General features: G+C 45.0%; 2 protein-coding genes and 1 pseudogene across 3 annotated transcripts in view; all 3 read left to right on the top strand.

Annotated features, from left to right (window-relative positions):
• Positions 1-790: 790 nt before the first annotated feature.
• LOC147379634 (cytochrome P450 2W1-like) lies at positions 791-7,425 on the top strand (annotated as a pseudogene).
• On the top strand, positions 1,929-3,738 carry LOC147379635 (small ribosomal subunit protein uS15). The gene has a single exon (XM_086396497.1). The coding sequence runs from the start codon at positions 3,171-3,173 to the stop codon at positions 3,615-3,617; it is 447 nt and encodes a 148-aa protein (XP_086252623.1). The 5' UTR covers positions 1,929-3,170; the 3' UTR covers positions 3,618-3,738.
• A 9,859-nt stretch (positions 7,426-17,284) lies between the features above and the next one.
• Positions 17,285-25,329, top strand: part of PARL (presenilin associated rhomboid like) — a 54,381-nt gene continuing 46,336 nt past the window's right edge. For both annotated transcript variants that reach the window (XM_086396384.1, XM_086396378.1), the window contains exon 1: positions 17,285-17,452. In XM_086396384.1, coding sequence (XP_086252510.1) covers positions 17,328-17,452 — 125 coding nt within the window. In that variant the 5' untranslated portion in view covers positions 17,285-17,327. The remainder of the gene's footprint in view (positions 17,453-25,329) is intronic.

Below are 25,329 nucleotides of genomic sequence, written 5' to 3'. Positions count from 1 at the left end.
GTACTGGGTGCTCATCTACATGATCCAACATGGAGCCATCCAGGTTAAGGGGGCCAGTGGGTACACCCTGTTGACTGCCCCTGGGCTGTGGGCCTCTGGGCTGAAGGCACTGGCCCCCGTCACTGGCTTTGGTCTATAGCCCTGGGAAGGGGGCCCCTGCTCTGACCCCTGTGGTGTGGAAAGTGTTCATGACTTTGAATTAGAAGGGGGAGAGGGGGCAGGGAGGGGACTTCTATTCCTGGCTACTTAGTGAGTGATCCTGGGTAAGTAATTCAACCACTTAGAACCAGTGTGAGATGAGGTGGTATTATTTCACTCATTCAGTACTGATTCAGTACCTCTAAGTGCCAGGCCCTGTACTCAAGATCACAAAGAAAATGTGGCTAGAGTTCTCTCAGGGACCGACTAACCATGATCTAAGTTCACATCCTGGTTCCACCAGTCTTGTGACCTTCAGCAGAATACCTGTCTGGTCGCAGCCTCAGTTTTCCTGTCTGTAAAATGGAGAAAACCGTTCCTACTCCATAGGACTCCTTGTATATAGAAAACCTGGTACACAGTGGGTATTCACATATGGATCCTTCTCCTTCCCTCCAGAACCCCTGGAGAAGCAAACCCTGCAAAATCTTGTTCACGAGCTCCGCCTTAGAGAGAGCCTGTCACTGTTGGGACCAAGGGTGGCTGAGTGAGGTGGGGCGACCTAGGAGCCCTGAGTCTCCATGGTGATCTCTGGGTGCCCTGAGTCTCCATGGTGATCTCTGGGTGCCCTGAGTCTCCATGGTGATCTCTGGGTGCAGACCAGGACGGTGGGGAGGCTGGGCTGCAGCACCGTCCTGGCACCCACGTGGAGCTGCCGGCAGAGAGGGTGCAGCAGGAACTGGACACAGTGCTGGGCACCTCCGGAGCCATCTGCTACAAGGACCACGAGCAACTGCCCCACATCTGCACCCTCCTCCATGAGGCACAGCGCCTCAGCAGTGTTGCATAAGTGCCGTGTGCCAGTGTGTGACCTCCACTCATGTGCATGGCCATCCTGTGCCCAAGGTAGGTGGCCCCCGTGTGACCTCATGACTGATCCAGCGCCTGCAGAAAGCACCCTTTGCTGGACAGCCTGCCCAGCACAGCCACCCGCTCCAGCTTCTGCCTGTCTGCCGGCTCTCTGTCAATCATCCACGCATCCATCTCCATCTATGGCTTTCCAGACAAGAAGGTTACGATTGTGAAAGAATATACTCATTTAGGGATATTTTTAAATGTTCTGCACTGTTCAGAAGTACCCCTGCACATATTTTAATGTTCTTCTTTCCAATCTTTCCTGTCCACATTTTTTATATATCTATGATTATGCTGAATATGTAATTCTGAATCCTTCACGTCAGTTAACTCATTATTCTGATTCTTCTTCAGTATTGGTTCTCAAACTTCCAGAATCACCTGCAGGGCTTACTAAAATGTACATTAGAAAGAAATAAAGTGTTGGTGTTCACTTGTGTCCACCTCTTTGTGGCCCCATGGACTCGTAGCCTACCAGGCTTCTCCTTGCAAGAATACTGCAGTAGGTAGCCATGCTCTTCTCCAGAGGATCTTCCTGACCCAGGGATCAAACCTGGGTCTCCCTCATTGCACGCAGATTATTTACTGTCTGAGCCACCAGGGAAGCCCAAAAATGGACATTTCTGGGCTCCATTCCCAGAGTACTGGGGGTGAGCCCTGAGAATTTACCTTTCTAACAGGTTCCCAGGTGGTGGTGATGCTTTGGGTCCCAGGACCACAGTTTGAACACAACTGGTCCACATCACTATTAATGGCTGCATAATATTCCACCAAATGGGTGTTTTGTATTTCTTAACCCTTCTTATAAACTTTTAGGCCATTTGCACTTTATGTGCCTTAGGCTTGGTCTGCATTTTATATTATGTCCTTGGAAATGCCTGTCTAGTTTCTTTCATTTTATAATTAGGTTAAGAGGCTGTTATTGTTCAGCCGCTAAGTCAGGTCCAACTCTTTGTGACCCCATGAACTGCAGCACACCAGGCTTCCCTGTCCTTTACTATCTTCTGGAGTCCACTCAAATTCATGACCATTGAGTTGGTGATACCATCCAACCATCTCATCATCTGTCGTCCCTTTCTCCTTTTGCCTTTGATCTTTCCCAGCATCGGGGTCTTTCCTAATGAGTTGGCTCTTCGCATCAGGTAGCCAAAGTATTGGAACTTCAGCTTCATCATCAGTCCTTCCAATGAATATTCAGGGTTGAGTTCCTTTAAGATTGATTGGTTTGATCTCCTTGCAGTCCAGGGGATTCTCAAGAGTCTTATCCAGCACTACAGTTTGAAGGCATCAATTCTTCAGTGCTCAGCCTTCTTTACTGTCCAACTCTTACATCTGTATGTGATTACTGGAAAAAATCATAGCTTTGACTATACAGACCTTTGTCGGCAAAGTAATGTCTCTGCTTTTTAATATACTGTCTGGGTTTGTCAGAGATTTCCTTCCAAGGAGCAAGTGTCTTTTAATTTTATGGCTGCAATCACCATCCTCAGTGATTTTAGAGGTTAAAAGGACAAGTACTGAATAAGGAGAGATAGAGAAATAAAGTTAAAAACTACTTAGGTCGAAAACAGCTACTGTATATGTACATAAACTTGAGTCTGAGCTACCCTGGGGTCAAGGCAAAAGAGGAAATCCAAATTAGTTATGACTCTCATGTAATAAAAGCAAGCATACCTGTATGAGGAAAACTTTGGCTTATCCTCCAAGAAGTTATGAAGATCATCATTCATAACACATTTTTGAAGGCCAGTAGACAATATATATTGAGTGGTGCCTTAAGTAGGAGTTTTTAAAAGATACAGGAATATTTTTCCAAATAGTAGCTTCTTACCTCTAACTCATTTTATTTTATTTTTTTTAATTTTAACCTCTAACTCATTTTAAATGATGTAAGTTTGACATGAATACATTTTTGTATGGAGTAAAAAAAAAGATAGAGTTGAGGTTTATAGCTCTCTGGTGATCCAACTTGAGACAGGTTTCTGACATGAAATGGGTTCTAATAATTTCTAATAACTAGTTACCTACTCTCTGCCAAGCCTTACTGTGTTAAAGGATTTGTGTCCACTACAGCATTCAGTCTTCACAATGACTGTCATACAGATCCTAAGTAAAAGATGTTTATTGAATTAACTGTCGCCTTTTGCTGCCACACCGCCACCATCATGGGTCGCATGCACGCTCCCGGGAAGGGCCTGTCCCAGTCGGCTCTGACCTACCGCCGCAGTGTCCCCACCTGGCTGAAGCTCACTTCTGACGACGTGAAGGAGCAGATCTACAAACTGGCCAAGAAGGGCCTGACTCCCTCACAGATCGGTGTGATCCTGAGAGACTCTCATGGTGTTGCACAAGTACGTTTTGTGACAGGCAACAAAATCTTGAGAATTCTTAAGTCCAAAGGACTTGCTCCTGATCTCCCTGAGGATCTCTATCATTTAATTAAGAAAGCTGTTGCTGTTCGGAAGCATCTTGAGAGGAACAGAAAGGATAAAGATGCTAAATTCCATCTGATTCTGATTGAGAGCCGTATTCACCGGTTAGCTCGATACTACAAGACCAAATGAGTCCTACCCGCTAATTGGAAATACGAGTCATCCACAGCCTCTGCCCTGGTTGCATAAATTTGTGTATTGTACTAAAGCAATAAAATCATTGTTTAACAGAAAAAAAAAAAAAAAAGAATTAACTGTCTACTTCTCTTTGCATGCTCAGTTGCTTCAGTCTGTCTGACTCTTTGTGACCCCATGGACTGTAGCCCACCAGGCTCCTCTGTCCCTGGGATTCTCCAGACAGGAATACTGGAGTGGGTTGCCATGCCCTCCTCCAGAGGATCTTCCTAACCCAGGGATCGAACCTGTGTCTCTTATATCTCCCATATTGGCAGGTGGATTCTTTACCACTAGCACCACCTGGGAAGCCTACCTTTCCTGCTATGTAATAAATTACCTCCAAACTTAGCAACTTACAACAACAGCATTTCAGAGAGTCAGAGATCTGAGTGTCTGTGGGTCAGGGGCCTAGGTGCTGCTTAGCTAGATGGCTCTGATTTAGTCTCTCTCATGATGCTATGATGAAGTTGTTGGGCTGCAGCTGCAGTCTCCCCTGAAGGCTCCATAGGGAGGTCCCACACCTTCAGGCTTGATTCTGGGCAGTCGGCTGGAGGCCACCCTCAGTTTCTTGACATTGGGAATCTACAGAGGGGAGCTTAAAACAGCTGAACTCCATTAGAGCAAGTGAGAAGACAGAAGCCTTAGTCTTTTTGTAACCTAGTCTCACATGATATCATGACTTTTGCTATATTCTATTTGCCAGAAGTGGGTCACTACAGACAGCCCACCCTCAAGGAGAGAGGGTTTCATGGGGAGTGGATGCCAGGTATCAAGAATCATTTGGGGAGTGGGGTGTCATTTTAAAGAAGCACAGATGGTAAGGTTGCCAATTTTAATAAAGATGTGGCAGAGTCTCTCATCTTGGCACCCAGTGCATGGAGGTGATGGCTAGAGCCCCAAGCCTTCCCTCAGAAAGGGGCTTTGGCTCAGCACTGATGCTCCAGCCTGTTCTTGCTGGAAGCCTTGATGGTACAAGATGGTACACTATGGAAATGATGGTGAGAGAGAAGGTATGGAAGCCCAGTCTTCTCCATCATGAGAATCTTTGTTCAACTCTTACTACCGTGGTTCAGGGCAGACTTGATTGCAAGGGCCTGGCAGGATGTGATCATTAAATTCGTATTAATTTGCTCAGACTTGAGATCCCTGCCTCCATGTACTTTCTTCTTCATAATAATCCTGTCTTTTTGATGTTGTTGCTATTGTTATTCTTTTTTTAAACAGATAGCTTATGAGAGCTCATGTAACTGCCCCAAACACACAGTAAGAAACTTAACTGAGTTTAATTCATGTCCTTCTGATTCCAACTTTTTTTTTGTCCTTTTTACCATACTCCCTGCCATTCATATTGCTCCAAAAATCCCATTTTTGTAAAGTAAATGAGCCAACATGTTGGATGGAGATGCTTTGCATTGTCTATTGTTCTGTTAGGTTGGCTAATACTGAACAGTCCTTGGCAGTATTTGACCATCAGGTTCAGAGGTTAAATGTCTCCTGGATTGTAAGGACAGGACCATGTCATCAACTCATTCTGCTGTTAGTCTGGTAGGAGGCCCCAGGCCCTGGTGGTCTAAGAGTTATACCAAATTAGGTCAAATTGAAAAAGAGGGAACTAGAGTTCAGGTCTGTTTCATGCCATCTGGGATTAGAAATTTCCTTATTAATAGCCCATTCTTGCCAATTGATTCTAGGAGTTTGTTCTGTGATAAGAGCTCCAGGGAACCATTAACAGCCTGGAATCAATATCCAGCTTTCCCAGCCTGGGCAAGAGATGTCTCCTGAAAGTAGAATCAAAGCGTGGCAGTAGATCATTAAATGTTACAGATATTCCTAAACTGTTCTTAACCATTCCGACAGTCACGTGACAGTGACAACAGCAACGGCCCCTAATCAAGCCCGTCTCCTCAGACATTCTATTTGATTATAAACTCCAAGCTGCCATTTACAGGGAAGAAGTTGGGCTAAAGTCCCCAGGAGGCACCCAGCAGGCAGATGTTTCTATAATTTGGAGGAGAGGGAGGGTTGGCCTTGTTGAGTAAGTACTGGCTATGTCTGAGCCAGTTCCACGAGTTGAGGTTGCTCAGCCACTTTGCAAGAAGTCCAGAACCTCACCCAAAACAGGACATAAATAACTCTGAAGGGAAAAGAGCGTCTTGCCCGGAGGCTTTGCATCCAAAGGAGGTTGTTAAGAACTGCTGTAATGCAGAGGTTTCTTCATCCCAGGAAGGGAAAACAGAGTGTGGGGCGGAAGTCCCAGAACCATAACTAGGAAACAGCCTGCTTAGGCAGCAGCAGGAGCAAGTGCCTCCCGTGCAAAAGCCTCTGCCTGAAGCCATGGAGTCAGGAGGCCTGGGCGCCTGTCGGTCTGGATGGCTAGGGTCAGGCCCCTCCCTGTAGGCTTCAGTAGATCAGCTGAAAAAAGAGGGGAGAGGGCTTCTGCAAGTATACACATTCTCTGTGTTCTGCACTCCTCATTGGCTTCTCTCTGGTGTGCAGGCTTCAAACTGCTGAGTTTTTGTCTTTAATTTCAAGATGTCTTTGTCAAAACCAAGAATCATGTGGCCAGTTCTCTAGTCCCCCAGGGATGACCGGTTTGATTCTCTGGTGTTGGTTAAAGAGCCGCAGAATAGGAGGCCTGCTTCAGAGCCCTGGGGCTGTGTCCCAGGTCCCGGAGGCCACAGCAAACCCCTTCCTGGCTCCCCTTGGGCCTCTTGCTCAGCCCAGGGCCTGCGAGGTACGGAGCAGAAGTCACCAACAGCAAGTGTTGGCTCCTATCTGCTCTGGTCTGATCAGTCTGATTCTCTTTCCAGTCACTCACTTCTTTGAGGTAGAGTGAGGGCTCAGGTTAGGGTTAGAGGTCACCCTCTCCTCTCCCTAATTCTAAGGAGTGAAGCTTTCTGTCTCTTCTTCTCTCTCTGCCTCGTTACTCAGTCTTCCTTACCCTTTGTCTGCCTGCCACTCCATTCCTCCTCTCTCTCTCGCACACACACCGCCACTGTTTGTTGCCCTGTGCAGGACTTGGTCCCCTCTGGTCATGCCCACCAGCCACTGGCCCTCTTCCTCAGAGACAGGAGCTGTGTCTCTAGCCCAGGCTGGGAGTCTTAGGATGGAGGTGGGTGCCCCATAGCCAGGAGAGAAATGCCCAGCAACTTCACTTCTGTGAGGGCCCCTCTGCTGAATCTTTTGGGGCTCCCTGGCCCCAGGTGACTCTCGCCTGCCCACCTAGTGTTCTCTGAGCTCATGTCAGCCCAGCGTCAGGGTTGGGTGCTGGGTCAACTGAGTTCCTTGAGCTACACCAGCTCGTCTCTGCAGGGCACCATCATCTTGCCCAACCTGGCCGCTGTGCTCTGTGACCCTGAGTGTTGGTGGACCCCTCGACAGTTCAACCCTGGCCACTTCCTGGACAAGGATGGAAATTTTGTGGTCAGGGACATCTTCCCACCATTCTCCGCAGGTATGGGGTGCAGCACTGGTTGTGGGTGGGGGGTGTGATGGGACCCCTGCAGGACCACCTGCTGCCTCATGACCTTTCCTTCTGCTTCCAGGGCATCAGATGTGCCTAGGGGACTAGCTGGCTCGGATGAAACTCTTTCTGATGTTTGCCACCCTCCTCGGGACCTTTTCCTTCCAGCTGCCAGGGCGGAGCCCAGGGCTCAGGTTGGAGTACAACTTCGGGGGTACCTGGAAGCCCCTGCCCCAGAAGATCTATGCCGTGCCCCGTCTGAACTGCCCCCATCCAGGTCCTAGAGAGGAGGTCCTGTAGCCGACTGGAGTCTGGAGACTTGTCGCCCACAAAGACCTGCCTCAGTCTCTCAGCTCCTGAAAAGTTGGAGAAGAACAGAGTTTACCAGCTTAGTGGCCTATGGTTCTCCCTAACACAAGCTCTGATGCGTGACATTGGAGGGTATACTTATTAAGGATTCTACCAATGTGGTTCAGTTGGGTAGCTCAGTCCCTAGGATTTTATAAGGTTGGTTAAGAGGTGTGGCCTTGAATCACGTTAGAAGATTAATCTGGGGAGTCAAGTCTCACGAGGTAGCATCTCAGCAGTTCAGAGAGAAAAACCATAAATGCAGTAATGCATCTTTATACTATTGATGCAGGCCCTGACAGTCCAAAACCTGGGAAGCTCATTTTTCTGTCCTCTCCTGCCCTCTCCTGACCAGAGGCCGGAAGTGCATGCCCCTGCAGCCACATGACTAGGAAAGATCTCCCCAGCAACCTAGGATGCCTCAAGTTTTAAAACATTGTTTCCAGGGACTTCCCTGATTGGCCAGTGGTTAGGACTCCACGTTTCCACTGCAGGGGGCATCTGTTCAATCCCTGATCAGGTAACCAAGATTCTGCATACCTCGTGGCACGGCCAAAAAACAAAACAAAAAAACACCCCACTGTGTCTCTAGACAAACATTGCTTATTAAAAAAGAATAATTTGATTAGGAAATTCAAATTAAAGTCAAAATGAGATACCACTACACACTTATTAGTATTGCTAAAAACAAAGTCTTGAACCTAAGTACTGGAATTCTCACACACTGATGATGGGAATGTAAAATAGTTCAATCACATGGGCAATTCCCGGTACAATTAAACACTAGACCATACTATCCAGCTGTTTCACTCCTAGGTATTTAACCAAAAGAAGTGAAAATATACATTCACAGCAAAACATACTATATGATTCCATTTCTGTGATATTCTTGGAAAGGCAAAATTATAGGACATAAAACATAAGTGGTTGGCAAGGTCTGGGAGTAGGGTTATGGGTTGACTATAAAGGGACACAAGAGAACTTTTTGGGGTGATGGGAATGTTCTGTATCTTGATTATGGTGACAGTTACACAACTGAATGTGTTTGTCAAAAATCATTGAACTGCATACTTATAAGAGTGAATGTTGTATATAAATCATATCTGAATAAATCTGACTTCTAAGAAAGAAATATATTTTATCCTTTGAGTTATTTAAAAGATGTACCTATGACTTGTAAACAAAGTACAGATATAGAAAACTTACGGTTACCGGGGGATAAGGTGGTGGGGAGGGTAAACTGGGAGACTGGGAGTGACATATATACAGAACAATTTATAAATAGATGGCTAATAACCTGCTGTATAGCACAGTGAACTCAGTACTCTGCAATGGTTGTATGGGAAGACAGTCTAAAAAAAAGTGGCTACATGTGGAAGGGTGATTCACTTTGCTGAACACCTGAAACCAACACAACATTGCAAATTAACTATATCCAATAACAATTATTCTTAAAAAGCGTCACTCCTCATCTCCTTATATGAAGGGCTAAGTCAAGCCCCACTTACAGCGGGTCTGCAGTCCCTGGGACAGCGCGCCCTGAGGGGAACTCAGGATAGAAAAGCAAGAGGATGCAAGCTGTGTTTTGGATGCAAGGGCCCCGAGGTACTTAAGATGCATATCTAAGGAAGGATTTCAATGACCCAGAGCTTTCGTCTTCCCTTACAGAGACAGATAAGCACTAAAATCATTACCTTGAGATATCTCTTCTTTGTGATTAATAGTAAGCTTTTCCTTCCTCTCTACTGTGTTTTCCCCGTAGCTCAGTGGTAAAGAATCTGCCTGCAATGTCCGAGAGGCAAGTTTGACGCTCGGGTCAGGAAGATCCCTGGAGTAGGAAATGGCAAACTGCTCCAGTATTCTTGCTTGGAATATTCCATAGACAGAGGAGCCTGGCAGACTACAGCCCACAGGGTCGCAAAGAGTTGGACACAAATGAGCGTGTGCGTGCACACACAATTTTCCACAAAAAATGTGTATACATACTGATCCCTCCCCTACCTGTTAGGAGCAGTTCCTTGAGGCTCTGAGAGGCTGTCTTCTGGGCCACAGTCCTCAGTACTGTCCCTGAATAAAGCAGAAACTGACTGCTCTTATCTTGTGTGGTTTTTCCAGTGGACAAAATGAACCAACATTTCTAATTAGTAGGATATCAGTCATCACTGTGATGAAATAAAATGCCTATTTTATGGCAAGACAGGAAAAAATTTAAGCAAAAAACTTCCTTGCAGCTTTGGGTCTCCCTGCTCCCCTTGAGAGTGTGTGGTGCATTGGCAGTAACCAGACCTCCTTAAAAAGATAGCCGTCGTTCTTAACCTTGTAATGGGCCGTGAGGACACATGACCTACTCCTTCCTTTGTATGTGCAGATCTGCACTATGTAAATTGTCAATGATACATCATTTGATGTATATTTGTCTCAAAAACTTACGTAACTATGCTTTGACCTCTAATGGGTGGAACAGAGCTTTCTGAAAGACTGTCTCCCAGATTAGAATCCTTAGATTGGCTCTAATAAAAGTTTCTATTCCTTTCTTAGATTGACTATTAATTTTTTCATCCACAACTGTTAAACTGAGCTGGGAAAATTCCAGCCTAAAATTCCAGCTGGGAAACTTGTATTAATTAGCCTCTAGTCTTTCTGCAATTGGAGAAGGAAATGGCAACCCACTCCAGTGTTCTTGCCTGGAGAATCCCAGGGACAGGGGAGCCTGGTGGGCTGCCATCTCTGGGGTCGCACAGAGTCGGACACGACTGAAGCGACTTAGCAGCAGCAGCAGCAGTCTTTCTGCAAGCAAATGTACAAGTTCTTCTAGGCTTTTTTTCCTTCTTTTTTAAAATTGAAGTACAGTTGATATACAATGTTTCATATGTACCGCAAAATGACTCAGTACATGTGTGTGCCTGTGTGCGTGCTCAGCTGTATCTGACTTTTTGCAACTCCATGGACTGTAGCCCACCAGGCTCCTCTGTCTATGGAATTTCCCAGGCAAGAATACTGGAGTGGTTGCCATTTCCTACTCCAGGGGATCTTCCCAAAGCAGGGATCGAAACTGCGTCTCCTGTATCTCCTGTGTTGGCAGGTGGATACTTTACCGCTATGCTGCCTGGGAAGCCCATCAGTTCAGTTCAGTCACTCAGTCATGTCCGACTCTTTGAAACCCCATGGACTGCATGGGAAGCACATAAATGTGTTTCTATATAGTCTTTTTTAAGATTCTTTTCTGATAAAAGATGATCACATTACAGGTTATCACAATATATTGAATACAGTTCTCTGTGCTATACAGTAGGTCCTTGTTGATTATTATATGTATATAGTAGTGTGTGTGTGTTAATCCCAAAGTCCTAATTTATCCCTTCCTCCCCCGTTCAAGTTTGTCTCTGTGTCTCTGAGTCTATTTCTGTTTTGTAAATAAGTTCATTTGTATCACTTTTTTTAGATTCCACATATAAGTAATATCATATATTTCTCTTTATCTGACTTCACTTAGTAGATAATCTCTAGGTCCATCTATGTTGCTGCAAATGGCAGTATTTCATTCCTTTTTATGGCTGAGCATTACTCTCTAACAGGCTTTTCGAGATCTTGAAACTTCCTCACAGACATGTTATTTTCTGTGTGGAACCATACCCAGGGCCTGGGGAGTACAGAATGGGCCCCACTGGGCACACAGCGTCCCAGAAAGTGGCAAAAAGCCTAGTTCTCTTGCCTGAATGACCCCCTCACAGGGCTGGCAGCTGTTTGTGACCCAGCAGCCTCTAAGGTTGCTTACCTGCCTCTTGAGAAATCTGTATGCAGGTCAAGAGGCCACAGTTAGAACCAGACATGGGACAACTGACTGGTTTCAAATTGGGAAAGGAGTATGTCAAAGTTGTATATTGTCACCTTGCTTATTTAACTTTTATGCAGAGTACATCATGCAAAATGCCAGACTGGATGAAGCACAAGCTGGAATCAAGATTGCAGGGAGAAATATCAATAACCTCAGATATGCAGATGACACCACCCTTATGGCAGAAAGTGAAGAGGAACTGAAGAGCCTCTTGCTGAAAGTGAAAGAGGAGAGTGAAAAAGCTGGCTTAAAGCTCAACATTCAAAAAACGAAGCTCATGGCATCCAGTCCCATCACTTTATGGCAAATAGATAGGGAAACAATGGAAACAGAGACAGATTTTATTTTCTTGGGCTCCAAAATCTATGCAGATGATGACTGCAGCCATGAAATTTAAAAGACACTTGCTCCTTGGAAGAAAAGCTATGACAAACCTAGATAGCATATTAAAAAGCAGAAATGTTACTTTGCCAGCAAAGGTCCATCTTGTCAAAGCTATGGTTTTTCCAGTAGTCGTGTATGGATGTGAGAGTTGGATCATAAAGAAAACTGAGTGCTGAAGAATTGATGCTTTTGGACTGTGGTGTTGGAGAAGACTCTTGAGAGTCCCTTGGACTGCAAGGCGATCAAACCACTCAATCCTAAAGGAAATCAGTCCTGAATATTCATTCGCTTTCTGCCATAAGGGTGGTGTCATCTGCATATCTGAGGTTATTGATATTTCTCCCTGCAATCTTGATTCCAGCTTGTGCTTCATCCAGTCTGGCATTTTGCATGATGTACTCTGCATATAAATTAAATAAGCAAGGTGACAATATACAACTTTGATGCTGAAGCTGAAGCTCCAATACTTTGGCCACCTGATGCGAAGAACTGACCCATTTGAAAAGACCCTGATGCTGGGAAAGATTGAAGGCAGGAGGAGAAGGGGACAACAGAGGATAAGATGGTTGGACGGCATCACTGACTTGATGGACATGAGTTTGAGCAAGCTCTGGGAATTGGTGATGGACAGGGAAGCCTGGTGTGCTGCAGTCCATGGGGTATCAAAGCATCAGAAATGACTGAGCGACTGAACTGATCCGAACTGACAAATCTAAGGTTAATTTATTTTAGTTTCTTAAGTAAGTCATGCCCTGGAACACATCAAAAATGCTATTCTCTCTACCTAGAACATTTCAGCCCTTCTCTTCTCCTGGTAAACTCCATCAATTTCTCTGAGAAGCCTTCTCCCCTACCTCCCATTCCTTATCCCTTGACTGTGTTATTTCCCCCTCCTCTAAACCCCCAGAGAGCCTTCTCCTTCTCTGACCATAGCACTTCTTCCAATGTATTGTAATTGCCTGTTTATTGACTTGCTCCCTTCTTCCTCAGTAGAGCAGGATCTCTGTGAGGTCAGAGATAGCGTCTTCTTAAAATATATCCCAGATCTAGTACACTGCCTGGCTTCACCAGCTGAGCCACAATGGCAGCACAAGAATACTGGACTGGGTAGCCTATCACTTTTCCAGTGGATCTTCCCAACTTAGGAATCAAACCAGGGTCTCCTGCCTTGCAGGCAGATTCTTTACCAACTGAGCTATCAGGGAAGCCTATACTGCCTGGCATTATGTATTTAATAAATATTTATAGATTGAATGTGGTATTATTATAGTACTCAAGGTCATCTAAATCAGAGTGAAGGTCTAAGAGGAAGGACTTATTGGAAACCAAAATGTCACCTCTAAATATGACTCTTTGACATAAAAGTTACTTTGAGCCAAAGGCAATTAAGAAGCAGTAAATGCAAATATAAAATATAACAAACAAAAAACAAACAAACAAAAATAATAAAATATAACAAAAGCAGCAACAAATGCAGACACTGCCCTCTTCCTTTTCTTTCTAAAGACAGAAAATAAATGTTTCCTTTCAAGGACAGATCCTTATCGGTCCAAAGACTGGAGACCAATGTGAAAGTAAAATCAAAATGGAGTCAGTATTGCTAAGAGAGCTCTATATTTTAGAGAGTTGGGAAATCATTGAGAAAGTGTGATCTATGCACTTCTCAGCCTTCTCAGATTCTTCTCAAAGAATCTGACCTTTGGACAACTTATTGTCTTAATGGCAGGATCCAGAAGATCTATTCAATGTTCCAGAAACTCAAGATAATTATTTGACTCAGCCTAAAATTAACTCTTATTGCCAAATTCAGACTTAAATTGAAGAAAGTGGGGAAAACCACTAGACCATTCAGGTATGACTTAAATCAAATTCCTTATGATTATACAGTGGAAGTGAGAAATAGATTTAAGGGACTAGATCTGATAGACAGAGTGCCTGATGAACTACGGACAGAGGTTCGTGACATTGTACAGGAGACAGGGATCAAGACCATCCCCATGGAAAGGAAATGCAAAAAAGCATAATGGCTGTCTGAGGAGGCCTTACAAATAGCTGTGAAAAGAAGAGAAGCGAAAAGCAAAGGAGAAAAGGAAAGATATAAGCATCTGAATGCAGAGTTCCAAAGAATAGCAAGGAGACATAAGAAAGCCTTCCTCAGCGATCAATGCAAAGAAATAGAGGAAAACAACAGAATGGGAAAGACTAGGGATCCCTTCAAGAAAATTCGAGATACCAAGGGAACATTTCATGCAAAGATGGGCTCCATAAAGGACAGAAATGGTATGGACCTAACAGAAGCAGAAGATATGAAGAAGAGATGGCAAGAATACACAGAAGAACTGTACAAATAAGGTCTTAATGACCCACAAAACCACGAAGGTGTGACACTAACCTACAGTCAGACATCCTGGAATGTGAAGTCAAGTGGGCCTTAGAAAGCATCACTACGAACAAAGCTAGTGGAGGTGATGGAATTCCAGTTGAGCTATTTCAAATCCTGAAAGATGATGCTGGGAAAGTGCTGCACTCAATATGCCAGCAAACTTGGAAAACTCAGCAGTGGCCACAGGACTGGAAAAGGTCCAACCCCAAAGAAAGGCAATGCCAAAGAATGCTCAAACTACCACACAATTGCACTCATCTCACACGCTAGTAAAGTAATGCTCAAAATTCTCCAAGCCAGGCTTCAGCAATACGTGAACTGTGAACTTCCAGATGTTCAAGCTGGTTTTAGAAAAGGCAGAGGAACTAGAGATCAAATTGTCAACATTCACTGGATCATCGAAAAAGCAAGAGAGTTCCAGAAAAACATCTATTTCTGCTTTATTGACTATGCCAAAGCCTTTGACTGTGTGGATCACGATAAACTGTGGAAAATTGTGAAAGAGATGGGAATACCAGACCACCTGACTTGCTTCTTGAGAAACCTATATGCAGGTCAGGAAGCAACAGTTAGAACTGGACATGGAACAACAGACTGGTTCCAAATAGGAAAAGGAGTACGTCAAGGCTGTATATTGTCACCCTGCTTATTTAACTTCTATGCACAGTACATCATGAGAAACGCTGGGCTGGAAGAAGCACAAGCTGGAATCAAGATTGCCAGGAGAGATATTAATAACCTCAGATACGCAGATGACACCACCCTTATGGCAGAAAGTGAAGAAGAACTCAAAAGCCTCTTGATGAAAGTGAAAGAGGAGAATGAAAAAGTTGGCTTAAAGCTCAACATTCAGAAAACTAAGATCATGGCATCTGGTCCCATCACTTCATGGGAAATAGATGGGGAAACAGTGGAAATAGTGTCAGAGAGTTCATTTTTTGGGGCTCCAAAATCACTGCAGATGGTGACTGCAGCCATGAAATTAAAAGACGCTTACTCCTTGGAAGGAGAGTTATGACCAACCTAGATAGCATATTCAAAAGCAGACACATTACTTTGCCAACAAAGGTCTGTCTAGTCAAAGGCTATGGTTTTTCCAGTGGTCACGTATGGATGTGAGAGTTGGACTGTGAAGAAAGCTGAGTGCTGAAGAATTGATGGTTTTGAACTGCGGTGTTGGAGAAGACTCTTGAGAGTCCCTTGGACTGCAAGGAGATCCAACCAATCTATCCTAAAGGAGATCAGTTCTGGGTATTCATTGGAAGGACTGATGCTGAGGGTGAAACTCCAATACTTTGGCCACCTCATGTGAAGAGTTGACTCATTGGAACAGACCCTGATGCTCGGAGGGATTGGGGGCAGGAGAAGGGGAGGACAGAGGATGAGATGGCTGGATGGCATCACCGACTCGATGGACATGAGTTTGAGTGAACTCCGGGAGTTGGTGATGGACAGGGAGGCCTGGCATGCTGTGATCCATGGCGTCACAAAGAGTCAGACACGACTGAGCGACTGAACTGAACTGAACTGAAAATTAACTCATGACAGCCTACCTGTTTATTAAACTCTTAGCCTAAAATAACTGGCAAGAGTCCATCCCTTAAGGAAAATGCCTTAAGGGACTGCCTCAGGATCAATAATTTTTCTTTTTTTCGTTTGCGGGATCTCTGTTCCCCAACCAGGCATTGAACTGGAGTCATGGCAGTGAAAACCCAGAATCCTAACCACTAGGCCACCAGGGAACTCCCTAATTCTTGAACAACCTTGTGGCTTTTGCCTTTATAGGCCTCTGCTTCCTTCTCTTACCCAGAAGATGTTTCATTTTACCCTAATCTGTGCCTCTGAATTGCAATTCTTGAGACCCTAAATAAAGCTTTGTTCTCTGCAACCTCCATATTATGAGTATTTATTACTAATAATTATTAATATTATTGTTCAATGAGACACTGGTGTAATCTGCAACAAACTTCGTTAACCTAACACATCTTCCTACTAAGGAAGATAAGCACTACCTAACCCTGGTTGGACTCCCCCTAGCCCAAGCCGCATCATCTTGTCAGTTCTTCACAGATTGTTTCTTTGCAGTTGTTGCTGTGTTGTGTTAGTTGCTAAGTTACATGTGACTCTGTGTCCAATGGACTGCAGCCTGTCAGGTTCCTCTGTCCATGGGATTTCCCAGGGAGAATACTGGAATGGGTTGCCATTTCCTTCTCTAGGGGATCTTCCCAACTCAGGATCAAACTCACCTCTCCTGCATTGGCAAGTGGATTCTTTACCACTGAGCCACCAGGGAAGCCCTGTTTCTTTGTAGAAAAGGTATAAAAACTTCCTGCGCTAGTCTTTTCTTCTGATCTTCATTCTTTTGTGAAGACTTCCATGAGCATGTAAAAATTTAATAACATCGGTGTGCTTTTGTCCTGTTAATGTCTTTATCACTTAACTTTCAGACCTGGCCAGGATGGAGGAGAACTTTTTCCTACAGCTTCCTAGAAGAGGTGATGCTCCAAGTTGGTCTGAAGGACAAATTATTTCGGTAGGAAGAGAAGGGAAAGGTGGTTTGGGCAGTGAGGATGGTTAATACGAACTTCGGAGAAGGAGGGACTGGAAAAGTTGTGCTTTTCAGAAAGTGCAGATGATTCAGTATGACCACAGTTAGGGTAAGAGGGAGGGATGGAGTGGCAGAAAATAAAGTTGACAGGTGCGAAAGAGCTGATCAGGAGGTTTGAGTTTTATTTAGAATCTAGATTTTCAGGCCAGACTTTGACCTTTTGTTATATGCACAGACTCTTCAGTGTATCACAACGTGAAATGGTGAGGTGCAGTAAAAAGAGTAGTAATTTAATAAAACTTGGGTTGCAATATTGGTTCCTCCACTCGCTTCCCTTCAGTAGAAAACAACAAACTAACAACAATAACAACATCTATCTTCAGTGTTTTGCGAGTAATAAATGCAGTAAAGTGCCTGGTCCATGGCATCATTCAGTAAATTCGTTTTCCCTCCTCTTTTTCCCCTGGGCCAGTAGGCTGTAGGCCGGGCGGCTAGACGACGCTCCTCCAAAATGCAGACCGAGCGGTGCCGGTAGACTGGCTGGCGGCTTTCGGGTCCCCGTCTGTCCGTAGGTCGAACCTGGGCTTCGCCGCACGGGGGCGCTCTAGGTTGCTCCTCGGCACTCTATGGTTCTCCCTCGCCCCGGAAGTGGTTTCCGGCTGAGGTTGATAAGGTCGGGCCATGGTGGGGCAGAGGTTGGGAAGATGGCGTGGCGAGGCTGGGCGCAGAGAGGCTGGGGCTGTGGACAAGCGTGGACTCTGCCAGTGTGCGGCGGCAGCTATGAAGAGCTCACTGCGGCCCTGGCCCCGTCGCGGCTGCTCCGGCGCAGGTAATGACCGACCTCCGGGCTTCTCGCGTCTCAGACCTGCGATTCCGGCCGCGCATCCTCAGGTGCGGAGGCCGTGCGGGCCTCTTGTGCCTCCCCTGCCTCACCCCCTCTTCTCTCGCGTCCCTCCTCCCTCTCTTCCTCTTACGCCTCCGTCCAGTCTTCGCTTCTCGTCGCGCCACCTCGCCCCGGGTGCTCAGTGACCATCCCCGGCCCAGATCTCCGTGAGCCCGCGGTAGCCTCTTTCTCGGGAGGGGCGTGTCGGGAAGGGGAAGTAATCGGTAAAGGGCAGATTGGGCACCATACCTCGTAATCCCGCGAGCAAATAAAGAATTAACACAGCTGGTAGAGTCGCAGGGCCTAGTTTTTAATCTCTTATCAATCTTTATAAAAGCTTTGTTTTTCTACAGATTACTTCTTCAGAGGAATTTATGAGGGAAGGCGGAGTCAGAGGAGGGCATCACTTTGCCTCTTGCAAAATTGTAGGAGAGGCTTTTCTGTTAAACGAGTTGAGACAAAGGAATATTTGGTTTTCAGATGACTTGGAAAGAAAACTTGATTTTTCCTGAGTAGAAGCTGTGTGAAGAGTATGGTCTATCAGTGTTTGCCCTTTTTGCATTAGAATAGTTCAACTATAAATTGAGAGAAATCCCTTATCTAAGGTTCTAGTGTGTATTTGGCTCTGAATTTTCTTTCTGTTGTTTAACAGAGTTTCAGTTCCCCGTTTTCTTACTTGGTTAGATGAGTGCCTGAAGTCTACCTGATAGATGATAGCAAGAAGCCTTGTGTTTAGTTCAACACCAGCTCTGCTGCTACTAAGTCGCTTCAGTCGTGTCCAACTCTGTGTGACCCCATAGACGGCAGCCCACCAGGCTCCCCTGTCCCTGGGATTCTCCAGGCAAGAATACTGGAATGGGTTGCCATTTCCTTTTCCAGTGCATGAAAGTGAAAGTGAAGTTGCTCAGTCATGTCGGACTCTTAGCAAACCCATGGACTGCAGCCTACCAGGCTCCTCCATCCATGGGATTTTCCAGGCAAGAATACTGAAGTGGGTTGCCATTGCCTTCTCCGTGAACACCAGCTCTGCTGCTGCTGCTGCTAAGTCGCTTCAGTCGTGTCTGACTCTGTGCGACCCCATAGATGGCAGCCCACTAGGCTCCTCTGTCCCTGGGATTCTCCAGGCAAGAATACTGGAGTGGGTTGCCATTTCCTTCTCCAATGCATGAAAGTGAAAAGTGAAAGTGAAGTCTCTCAGTCTTGTCTGACTCTAGCAACCCCATGGACTGCAGCCTACCAGGCTCCTCCGTCCATGGCATTTTCCAGGCAAGAGTACTGGAGTGGGTTGCCATTGCCTTCTCTGGAACACCAGCTCTAGCCAGTGGTAAATAATTGAGGCTCCAATATGGTGGCTGCTGCTGCGGCTGCTGCTGCTAGTTACTTCAGTCGTGTCCGACTCTGTGTGACCCCATAGATGGCAGCCCACCAGGCTCCCCCGTCCTGGGATTCTCCAGGCAAGAACACTGGAGTGGGTTGCCATTTCCTTCTCCAATGCATTGAAGTGAAAAGTGAAAGTGAAGTCACTCAGTCGTGTCCAACCCTCAGCGACCCCATGGACTGCAGCCTTCCAGGCTCCTCCATCCACGGGATTCTCTAGGCAGGAGTACCGGAGTGGGGTGCCATTGCCTTCTCCCCAATATGGTGGAGCCATCCTTAATTTTCAGATCATCTGGAGTGTCTGTATATTTCCCAGGCCTTACCTCAATCCTGTCGACTTGCCTGGTGGGCAGAGGTGGGTTGGGGGAAAGGAGGTGGGTTGTGGGAGAAGAGGGAAAGAACCTGTAGTTCTAAACAAGCACTGAATGTAGGATCAGAGATTTGTGGTAAACTGGCTTACATTGTACTTAACTTCATGATACAGGGGAACGTGGAGCCTTAGCACTAACCTAAAACTCCTGAGGAGATGGGAGAATGAGGAGGTCAGGTGGAGGTGGTAATTTGTATCAGTGGTCCTGATTCCATTCTTTATTCCAAACCCCAGTTGAAATTGCATAGTTTGAGAGGGAAGAAGAGTGAATGTAGCTATTAGGAAGCAACAGGTGTTCAATATTCAAGATCTGTGTTAGGAAGGGAAAGGAAAAGAAGAACAACTTGGTTAAAGAGGAGGTTCCAGTAAAAATGGAGACCATTTGAAACAAATACATGTGGTGTTGAAGATTACCATCACACGTTTTAGTTTGTCATTCATATGCAGAGTTTGAAATTGACATTATTTGGGGTGACATTGAAAAAGAGATTGTGGGTAAGCCCGAAATGTAACTTCTAGAAAGAAGCAAGTTTCTTTGTATGTAACTTTATTAGATCTGCTTTCACTTCTCGAAGTTCTAAAATTAGTATATGGAGGAATGAAGTCAGTGATATGATTAAAACAGAGGTCTGGGCTTAGTCCTTGTGATTTTTTGTTGTAACAGGAGTGAAGTGTGGCTGAGAATTTGCTTTTTTTTTTTTTTTTTAACAAGAACTACAGGTGGTGATATTCCTCAAAATTTCTGCAAACTATAATGGCAGGCCCAAAGCAGCCTGCCAGTGAAGAATGGTTTCTGTGCTCTAAAAGACTGAACAGTATGCCACAGAGATATAAGTTGTTTTTCACAAAGACTAAAATATTTATTGTCTGGCTCTTTACAGAAAATGAAGAACATCTCACTTAGAGTTTTTAGAAACTTTACCATTGTCAAACTGTTGGCAGCACTTCTGAAAAATGGTTTAGGCTTGAAAGAAGCCTGCATAATTTTTCAGTTGTATGTATCATTTATATGGAGCGTAAATCTTAAATTTAGACTGGGATGACAGTCTTAAGATATATTTAAATACTTGACAAGTTAGTAAAATCTGGTATATTTATTTCCCTTTTAATCTTCCACGTATTAACTCAGGATGAGTTTTAAGAAAATAACTGTGACATGCCTACGCCAGTCAGGAGCTTGGTGTACCTCCCCCAACCAAATGGCTGGAAATTCCAGGGTACTCTTTCGAGAGGGAAAGAGGATGTGGATGTTATGCTGGGAATGAGCCAAAAATGCTCACTGTCAGTCCTAGTTAAACTTTCCTATTGGAATTCTTTGTTTGTTTACAAATCCTATTTTTTAAATTCTAATTAGTTAGGATTAACCTGTAGATAACTATTGTAATTTAAGTGGAACTATTGTTGGAAGAGTGGGGGATTCATTTCTAGCTCCTGGTATTCAAAGTGGTTCATGAACTAGCAGTTTAGGACAGGGGTTTGTCAGACTTATTTTATAAAAGTCTAGATAGAAAATAGGGCCATGTAGGTCTTTGTCAGATATTATTTTTCTTTTAAACAACTCTTTAAAAATGCAAAAGCTGTTTTAAGTTGGAAGACCAAATTCTCTCTGCAGGCCATAGTTTGTCAGTCTGGAATTTAGGAGCTTGTTTAGAAATGCAGCATCTTAGAGTCACCCTAGACCTACTGAATTAGAATCTTTTTTTTTTTTTAAACAAGATCCCCAGGTGATTTGTGTAGAGACTAAAGTTTTCCCCACATCTGTGGTAAATCTCAACTTTTCAACCCTCCCACACTTGAGAAACCTGCTGCTGCTGCTGCTAAGTCGCTTCAGTCGAGTCTGACTGTGTGCAACCCCATAGAGGGCAGCCCACCAGGCTCCCACATCCCTGGGACTCTCCAGGCAAGAACACTGGAGTGGGTTGCCGGGGAGCCCTTATAAAATACTGATGCACTCACTGATCCCATCCCTGCTGCTAAGTCACTTCAGTCGTGTCCGACTCTGTGCGACCCCATAGACGGCAGCCCACCAGGCTCCCCCGTCCCTGGGATTCTCCAGGCAAGAACACTGGAGATGCTAATTTAATTGGTCTGATGTGAAGCCATGGTGTCCTGTTTTTAAGAGCTTACCAGGCAATACTAAGGTATAATATAGGAAAGGAAAAGCTGTTTTCTGTCTACCAATATTAGGTTTATTGACTGGGGCCCTGCCAGACTAACAAAAAACCAGGTTAACAAGGGGAAAATGTGCTTTGTACATATACCTGGAAGTACTCAGTGATGAGTAACCAAAAGGGATGGTTAGAACTTGGTCTTATATACATTTTAACAAAAGAACAACAAAGTTTTAGAGAAATGAGAAGGCAAAGGGAAAGGACTTTGAGTTTCTAGGGCAGCAAATAGTGGGAAGTTAACATAGGGGCGAGTTAGTAAAGATTGTTATGTAGATTCCTCTGATGTTCTCTGAGTTCTTAAGGGTCTTGAGTTGTCTTGTGGTTAATTCTGTCCTTCCTGGTAGAGACGGGTGGGGGTACACCCTTACAAGTGTGTATCCTGCTTCTAGGCCTATAGGGGCAGGGCAGAGAGTTTTTCTTATATCTGCTGCTTCTCAGTTGTCTTCAGCTCAAAATAATCCCCGTGCCAAAGTAGCATATTTGGGGGTGGAGTATTCTGCTCCTCTTCAGGAGCCAGCGTTGAGAATTACTGTTCCAGACTATGCTTTCAGAGTCATAACTGCTTCTGCCACAGTTAATGTGGTAGATTTTAAAACATGGCCACAGTCATTTGCAGCTTTTCTCATCTGAAGCTGGAATCTATTTCCCTTTTTCTTGAAGCAGGGTTGGCATGTGGAAGAAGTAATGTGCAAGGTTCAGAGTCTGGACCTCAAGAGGCCTTGCAGCTTTATCCTTATCTGTCTTGGAACACTCTCACTCCTATGGTTAAAGCTCTTGTTAGACTAGACTAGAGATTACCGAGACCATTTAGAAAGAACCAGCTAACAGCCAGTACTGAGGCTCCAGATATGGCAGGGAGGCCATCGTAGCCTTTCCAGCTCCAGTTGAGCAGCCAGATGACTGGCTGCATGAGTGATTCCAGATGAGACCAGCAGAAGAACTGCTCAGCCGAGGGCAGCTACCTCACAGAGTCATGCGATGTAATTAGGCTTTCAGGACAACTAAGTCTTGGGGCAGTCTGTTATGCAATAATAAATGAGGCAACTGGGGAAGTTGCTGCTAGATATGGATCTGCTGACCAGAGCAGGAACTGTGCTGCCTCCACCTTCCTCAGGAGTGATGCCTGTGTCCTGCCTCCTCACTAAACCCAGTTCTGGCTGGCGAATCTGATGAGAAGGCGTTGGTCACGTCACGACTCTAACCGAAAGGATATCTGTAAAACAGTTTGTAGCTTCCCAGTCCCTGCAGCATATGAATGTACCTTTGCTGTTGCTGTTGCTGTGTCGCTTCAGTCGTGTCCGACTCTGTGCAACCCCATGAACTGCAGCCTACCAGGCTTCTCCATCCATGGGATTTTCCGGGCAACAGTACTGGAGTGGGGTGCCATTGCCTTCTCCCGAATGTACCTTAGGTGAAAGGAATAAGTGTTCAGTGAACCAAGTCACAGTACTTAATTCTATCCAATAAGTTCTGTATGTCCAGCTGTAACATATATATTCTGCATCTGAACTGTACCTGGGGCTAGTTTGTGTATCATGTTCTTTGTGTCCTCAGCCCCACACTTAACTTTTGTTGAGATTCTCAAGATAAACATTAGTCTAGGCAAAAGTTTATCTCAAGATAAACATCAGTCTTTGACACAAAGCCAGATTCCCAACCTGGCATGTTTGTGTTCCTTCTCAGGCATTGTGCTTCAGAACTGTAAATGAGTTGAAGAACTGTTGAAGTAGTCTTTCATTAGAAGCGATTGAGTACATATCCTGTAGTATTAAGCTATTGGAGATACAAAGAAATCTCATCCTTCATATTTCTTGGTCTAAAAAGAGAAAAGTGTGGCCTAGTGGTTAGGATTACAAGGACCTCATTGCCATGGCCTGGGTTCAGCCCCTGATGAGAGAGCTGAAGTCCTGGGAACCTTGTGGCACAACTCGGGGCGGGGGGGAAAAAAACCAGCTGCCAACTACACTGGGTTACAATTTCTAACCATTTACAAGGAAACATTGAAAGGAAATGTATTCCTGTAACTTTGTGTCACATCTTTTGTTTTTTGACACACAGTGGTGTTGCTTTGTTTACTAGACCTCGCTGTAAATTAGGGCTTAAACCCTGGTAGCTCAGACAGTCAGGAATCCGCCCACAATGTAGGAGGCCTGCAGTGCAGAAGGCCTGGGTTCAATCGTTGGGTCAGGAAGGTCCCCTGCAGAAAGGAGTGGCTACTCACTCCAGTATTCTTGACCAGAGAATCCCATGAACAGAGGAGCCTGGTGGGCTACAGTCCATGGGGTCATAAAGAGTTGGACACAACTGAGCGGCTAAGCACATTAGTCTAAATTACTTTGGAGTATTTAAGAAAAATCAAATCCAATTGCAAAGGATTGACACACTTTTAAAGGTGTTATCAGTTAGGAATGCCCTTGCTGCTGCTGCTGAGTCGCTTCAGTCGTGTCCGACTCTGTGCGACCCCATAGACGGCAGCCCATCAGGCTCCCCCGTCCCTGGGATTCTCCAGGCAAGAACACTGGAGCGGGTTGCCATTTCCTTCTCCAATGCATGAAAGTGAAAAGTGAAAGCGAAGTTGCTCAGTCGTGTCCTACTCTTAGCGACCCCATGGACTGCAGCCTACCAGGCTCCTCCGTCCATGGGATTTTCCAGGCAAGAGTACTGGAGTGGGGAGGAATGCCCTTGGTGGTAAATTAATTGTTGCTTAAATATATGAGAGAAATACTTAGCTCTTAGAAAGATGGTAACAGTAACCCTGTATGCGAGACAGCAAAAGAGACACAGATGTCTAGAACAGTCTTTTGGACTCTGTGGGAGAGGGAGAGTGTGGGATGATTTGGGAGAATGGCATTGAAACATGTATAATATCATATATGAAATGAATCGCCAGTCCAGGTTTGATGCATGAGACAGGATGCTTGGGGCTGGTGCACTGGGATGACCCAGAGAGATGGGATGGGGAGGTGGCTGGGAGTGGGGTTCAGGATGGGGAACACGTGTACACCCATGGTTGATTCATGTTGATGTATGGCAAAACCAATACAATATTGTAAAGTAAAAAAAAGTACTTAGCTTAAAATGATTGGTAGGTAACTGTTGTCTTTGCTCAGTTGCTCATAAAATGTCAAGGTTAGTACCTGAAGTCCTTGGCCTTTCTCTTGACATTCAAGATAACTGCCCTGTCTCTAGAGACTTACATCCTTTTTTTCAAGGCAAAAAGAAGTGGGAGGGATGTAACATTAGTGATACCTCCATTTTTACTGGATAAGCAAAACCTTTTCAGGAGGTTTCTAAATAATTGTCTCATTTTGTTAGAACTCTATAATATGGCCACCCCTAGCCATAGGAGCGGAGAAGGCAATGGCACCCCACTCCAGTACTCTTGCCTGGAAAATTCCATGGATGGAGGAGCCTGGTAGGCTACAGTCCTCGGGGTCGCTAAGAGTAGGACACAACTGAGCGACTTCACTTTCACTTTTCACTTCCATGCATTGGAGAAGGAAATGGCAACCCACTCCAGTGTTCTTGCCTGGAGAATCCCAGGGACGGGGGAGCCTGGTGGGCTGCCATCTATGGGGTCGCACAGAGTCAGACACGACTGAAGTGACTTAGCAGCAGCAGCAGCCATAGGAGAGCCTCATAAAGTGAAGATATTTATCTTTCTTAGCGTCTGCAGTAAAAGCAGGCAATAGAACAAGAAATAGAAAAGTAGATTTGCAATTTGCCATTCAGTAGTTATTTGCTAAAGGATAAAGCTTTGGTTTTCCCAGTAGTCAAGTACGGATCTGAGAGTTGGACCGTAAAGAAGACTGAACATGGAAGAATTGATGCTTTCAAATTGTGGTGCGGGAGAAGATTCAAGAGTCCCTTGGACAGCACGGAGATCAAACAAGTTAATCCTAAAG

This window comes from Bos grunniens, chromosome 1, assembly GCF_055505025.1.
Source record: "Bos grunniens cultivar Pamir isolate PY7600 chromosome 1, Bosgru_T2T1.0, whole genome shotgun sequence".
In the NCBI taxonomy this organism is placed as follows: Eukaryota; Metazoa; Chordata; class Mammalia; order Artiodactyla; family Bovidae; genus Bos; species Bos grunniens.
This window is presented reverse-complemented; position numbering and strand designations above follow the sequence as displayed.